At 35.2% G+C, this 5,707-nt stretch overlaps 1 protein-coding gene across 1 annotated transcript; it reads right to left on the reverse strand.

Annotated features, from left to right (window-relative positions):
• Positions 1-4,547: 4,547 nt before the first annotated feature.
• LOC123778910 (olfactory receptor 6C70-like) lies at positions 4,548-5,489 on the reverse strand. Its single transcript, XM_045776566.2, has one exon. The coding sequence runs from the start codon at positions 5,481-5,483 to the stop codon at positions 4,548-4,550; it is 936 nt and encodes a 311-aa protein (XP_045632522.1). The 5' UTR covers positions 5,484-5,489.
• Between the last annotated feature and the right edge of the window lie 218 nt (positions 5,490-5,707).

Below are 5,707 nucleotides of genomic sequence, written 5' to 3' on the forward strand. Positions count from 1 at the left end.
TCTGTGGGAGGCCTGCTTCTCCCTCTGCCTGCCACTCTCCCTGCTTGTGCTCTCTCTCTCTGTCAAATAAATAAATACAATCTTTTAAAAAAATTTTTAATAAATTATTTCTATTGGCATAATTTTGAAAATAACTGCATTTTTTGAACTATCAAAGATAAGTCAAACTCTTCTCAAACATTATTATTAATGCCCTTGCTAATCCTAGAAATACATTTTAATTGTATCAAAATGTGGACAGAAGATTGAGTACATTGACCTATAATACATCATAGGCAGCAAACAGTGGAGCCTGCATTCTGATATCAAGCCATGTTCAGTCCCCTACAACTCATGACCTTTTAAGCAGTAGTGTAGTTTTGCTGGGAAAGGGATGAGAAAAGACACTGATTGAAAGTATGTACGCTGACATAGTAGTTGGGCTCTCTCTCTGCAATCATACACTGTTTACTGATGTGTCTGCTTTTCTCTGGTTATTAAATTGCTTTACTGACATCAAAGAAAGAAATTTAACTTGTTTAAATACTTCAAAATTTATGTAATAGATTTTATACACTATGTTATGCATGGAAAAAATCATAGTGGCTTTCGAAATCCCACATTACGATTTGTTATTCTAATCATTTCTTTCCAATCAGAAATGCATTGTGTTAAGGCAAGTCTGAGAGTAACATTGTATCAAGATAATTTTGAATCTTCTCTTGCTTGCATATGAAACAAAGTCACTTTCAAGTATTGATTTATTTCCACACTTATTAATCTCTAACATGATATAACTATATTGAGATATGAAGGTTAGAATCATAGCCCTAAATTTTAAGGTAACTTTTCTGAGTTCAGATTTATTGAACAAAGACTATGAGCATTTTCATAGTGCAAATGTCCTTTATCTCCTGATATAGAAGAGGAAAATTTATTCATCTGTGTTTTATAGTATATTCCTCACACTTCTCTGAGATATTTACGTCACTGATAAAAACTTGAGGCTTATTTAAAATAAAACCTTGTTGTCTTGAAGATAATTGCTTTCAGGGCACCTGGGTAGCTCAGTCAGTTGGGCTTCCAACTCTTCATTTCAGCTCAGGTATTGATCTTGGGGTAGTGAGATTGAGCCCCATGACAGCTCCATGCTCAGCAGTCTGCTTCAGATTCTCTTTCTTTCTCCCTCTGCCCCTTCCCTGGCTTGTGTGTTTACAGTTGCATGCTCTCTCTCTCTCGCTCTAAAATAAATTAATTAATTACATCTTAAAGATAATTGCCTTAACTAGCTATGGAACTGTAAAATTTCATTTTAATTCTCCTCTCCCTAAGAATTTACTTATAACATAATCCTTTCCTCTTCTAATAAAACACTTTATGGAAAATAAGTATACTGAGAAAATCTCTTTATAATGTCTGAGCAAACGATTTTGATATGGAGCTAGATTTAAAATCTAAAGCTTACCAAAAGTTTTCTAGAACTATTTTATCTTGTTGTTTGTCTGCTAATACTGTATTTAATTTCATGCAGGCTTGTACCATTCTTGTTAATTCACTCGCTTGCACACGGTCTATATGCAATGTTCTCGTACCTCCATCACTGTCTCTCTGCTGGTTTCATTTCTGGCTGTTCTGTGGCTTGTTTGTCAGAGATGAATGGGAAATCAGTCAGTTGAGATCCTAACATTTGATTTTTTCAGCTTTTTGCTTAGCAGCCTATCACCCCGTGTTTCTGGATGAAGAGCTAGGACTGTGACTGGAACATAAGCCCTGTCTGTCTTTGAGTCCCTGTGATTCCTGTAAACTAAAAAGCACGACCACCAAGGACATCAGCTATGCAAGCTAGTTAGTTAACACATTCTATCCTGTCATCTCACTTTTCAATCTCCTCTGCTCACAAGACAAGGATTTCCATAAAGTAGGCTGGCTATCCTGAAGTTAGGGTTCTAAGGCTATTAGGTCTTCCAGTCCAATCTGCAATTTTTTATATGCCTTTCCAGAACTACATTTTTTATTGAGGTAGCATTTACATAACATAAAATGCACCATTTTAACCATTTTACTGTGTGCAGTTCAGTGGCTAGTCGTACATTCACACAGTTGTGCAATCATCACCATCATCTCCTTTCATAGCATTGTCATCACCTCAGGTAGAAACTCCATATCTATCAAGCGGTGATTCCCTGTCACTCCCTTCCTCCAGCCCCTGGCAACCACTGATAAGCTTTCTGTCTCCAGGATTTGCCTATTCTAGATATTTCATATAAATGGAATCTAGAACATATGCTGTCTTTTGTGACTAGTTTCTTTCACTTAGCATAATATATTCAAGGTTTATGTATGTTATTGAATCTATTCATACTTTATTCTTTGCACAGGTGTACCACATTTTATCTATTCATCAGCTGATGAACATTTAAGTTGCTTCCACTTGGGCACTATTATGAACAATGCTGTTATAAACATTCATGTATTAATTTTTGTTTGAATCATAGCATATTTAGCTGTGCTTTTTAATATTTAAAAGAGCTGGTGATGATATTAAAGGAGCATATAAAATTGGAGGGATAATCATATACATTGTTTTCTGAGTCAGCATAATCACATTAGCCGTAGTAGAAATATAAATGAATCATATTTTATTTGAAATGCATTCATATGCCTAGTGCTCAGAAATATGGTGAATGGGAGCCTCTTTTAATTGGATTCTGAACTTTGTTTATTTGTCCTCTTCTTTTTTTGAGTACTTCTCTAGAACAAGGTGATTTTAGCTCTCTTACACCTTCCTTAATCAGCCCAAAATGACACTGTCATTTCTCCGGGGATCCCAGGTTCCTTTTAGTTAGTGACATTTAAAAACCAGTGTGGACATTGGTTATGTTGGTTAGTGAGTTATTGCTTATTAGCCCTCCGAAGACTGTGTGTGTGTGTGTGTGTGTGTGTGTGTGTGTGTGAGTGTGTAATACATTCATACCTATACTTCCAATTCTGATATACCCTGCACAGGTTACTTAAGAAACAACTGCTTGTGGGGCGCCTGGGTGGCACAGCGGTTAAGCGTCTGCCTTCGGCTCAGGGCGTGATCCCGGCGATCTGGGATCGAGCCCCACATCAGGCTCTTCTGCTATGAGCCTGCTTCTTCCTCTCCCACTCCCCCTGCTTGTGTTCCCTCTCTCGCTAGCTGTCTCTATCTCTGTCGAATAAATAAATAAAATCTTTAAAAAAAAAAAAAGAAACAACTGCTTGTAATTTGTTTCCCTTACAGTGAGAAGCCTCAGTATCTTTTTCTTCAATGCCACACTTGAATAAGCCTAGAGCATGCAAAGAAATTACAGAACTGATAATCCATGTCACTGTGAAAAGTAAACCAGATATCCAGAACTCAATTTTTTCATAACTTTTAAATTTATGTCTGATGAAATGAACAAATCTTAAGTATCCAATTTGATGAGTTTTGACAAATATAAGCCATATTCTTATTAATTATCAAGATCAATCAATTAATTGTGGTTTCTACTTTGTGTTATGGATTAGTTTTGGTATGATTTCATTAAAATTAATCAATAAATATTTTCAAGAATATTGACTAGGGAAATGTATGATGACTGTAGACATAGACAAGAATAAATACCACTGACACATATGGAAGATAATCTTGAGCTAACAACTTAATCCCCTCTATGGTATAAACCAACTGGCATAAGGGCAAAAACATTAGGAGAATTACAGATTTGTGGCATCCATTGTTTTAGTAGCTGACACTTAGAGTAACCCTAGTTTCAGAGAAAATAAAACATTATTCAATCTTTAAAGAAGTCATTTGAATTATGAAAAATTGATATTTGAGATCACTTACCATGGAAAACTTGTACAGAAGTAAATGGCAATAACTATATGACAGGAATTAATTTCATCATATATTGCCATATTCAATAGATTCATTGACATGCTTAAAAGATTAAGCTTATTTTATGTTTTTGAAAAAGAACATGTAAGAAATCAACTACATGTGTACTAAATCATATTTTACTTTCTACTTCAATTTTAAAAATTTGCCCAACATTAATACTAAAATAAGGGGTGCCTGGATGTCTCAGTAAGTTAAGTGTCCAAATCTTGATTTCAGCTCAGGTCATGATCTCAGGGTCATGAGATCAAGACCCACCTCCTTGGCCTCTGTGCTCAGTGGGAGTCTCCTGGAGATTCTCTGTCCCACTCTCTCTCCTTCTCCCCCTGCTCACTCTCTCTATCTCTCTCTAAAATAAGTAAACAAAATCTTTTAAAAAATACTAATATAAAATGACACAAATGAAATGTATGATTCATTGCAAAAAAAAAACTGCTTTCTTACCCTGTTGACAATTGACATTAAAAAAAATAAATTTACAGAATATTTCTTTACATTACAGAAAGTTAAAGTCAGGATGTATAGAATGGAAAGAGTTTCTAAGCTCAGGTAAACTGAAGGGATCCAAATAATTAGATTTTAAAGATCAATTCTAAACTGGAAGAGTCAAAATAGTTTTTGTTCAACGTTCATTTTATGTTTTCACGTTAATTATTTCTTGTTACTTCTCCGAAACAGAAAATATCTTACTAAATACATCTCTGAAGGCTTGTTTAACTAGCTGGTTTCTGAGAGTATAAATGAATGGATTCAACATAGGGGCAACTGAAGTATTGAGCACAGCGACTCCCTTGCTTGAAGTGACTCTTTGATTTGCAGATGGCTTTATGTACATGAACATACAACTACCATAACTGATGGACACAACGATCATGTGAGAAGAGCAGGTAGAAAAGGCTTTTTTCTTTTGCTGAACTGAAGGGACTTTTAGAATAGTTTTGATGATGCAAGAGTAAGAAAGGATTACTAATAACAATGAGACAATAATGATCATCACAGCTGAGAAAAAAGCAATCAGTTCTAGTAAATGTGTGTCTGAGCAAGAAAGTTGCAGGACAGGAGAAATGTCACAAATGAAATGATCAATATTTGAGGCACAGAAATCCAGGTTAAGAGCCAAAATCATTGGAGGGAAAACGACCAGGAATCCAGTTGCCCAAGAACTGAGTACAATCTGATGACAAATTCTGCTGCTCATGATGGATGTGTAATGCAAAGGTTTGCAGATGGCAACGTAACGATCATAGGACATAGCTGCCAGAAGGAAAAATTCTGTAACCCCCAAGAATATGTAAAAAAATAACTGAGCTATACAGCCACTATAGGAAATGGCTTTTTCTCTGGTTACAATGGTGATTAGGAATCTGGGGATGCAAACACTTGTGAATAAAATTTCCAAGAAAGAGAAATTACGGAGGAAGAAATACATTGGGGTCTTGAGATGAGAATCCAGTAGAGTAAGGGCAATGATGGTTACGTTTCCTATCATACTCAGCATGTAATTTAGAAGTAAAAATAAGAAAATTACACTCTGTAACTGAGGATTATCTGTCAGTCCCAGAAGGATAAACTCTATGTATTTTGTATGGTTCTTCATTTCTTTTTTGTGATTTCAAACAAATTCTAGAAATAAAATGGTACAATAATATGAGTAGCTTTATATCCAGGAAGTGATACATAAAAGGATCCATAGTCATATACACACCCATTTATGAGGAAATACTCCATGAGGTTGAAGATATGATCTAGAAAATGACTAAAGAAAAAGAGTGTAAGAGTGTAATACCACAACAAAATAAATACTAGCTAAATCTAGAAAAA

Source organism: Ursus americanus, chromosome 25 (genome assembly GCF_024610735.1).
Source record: "Ursus americanus isolate L20-20 chromosome 25, mUrsAme1.1.p, whole genome shotgun sequence".
Lineage (NCBI taxonomy): Eukaryota > Metazoa > Chordata > Mammalia > Carnivora > Ursidae > Ursus > Ursus americanus.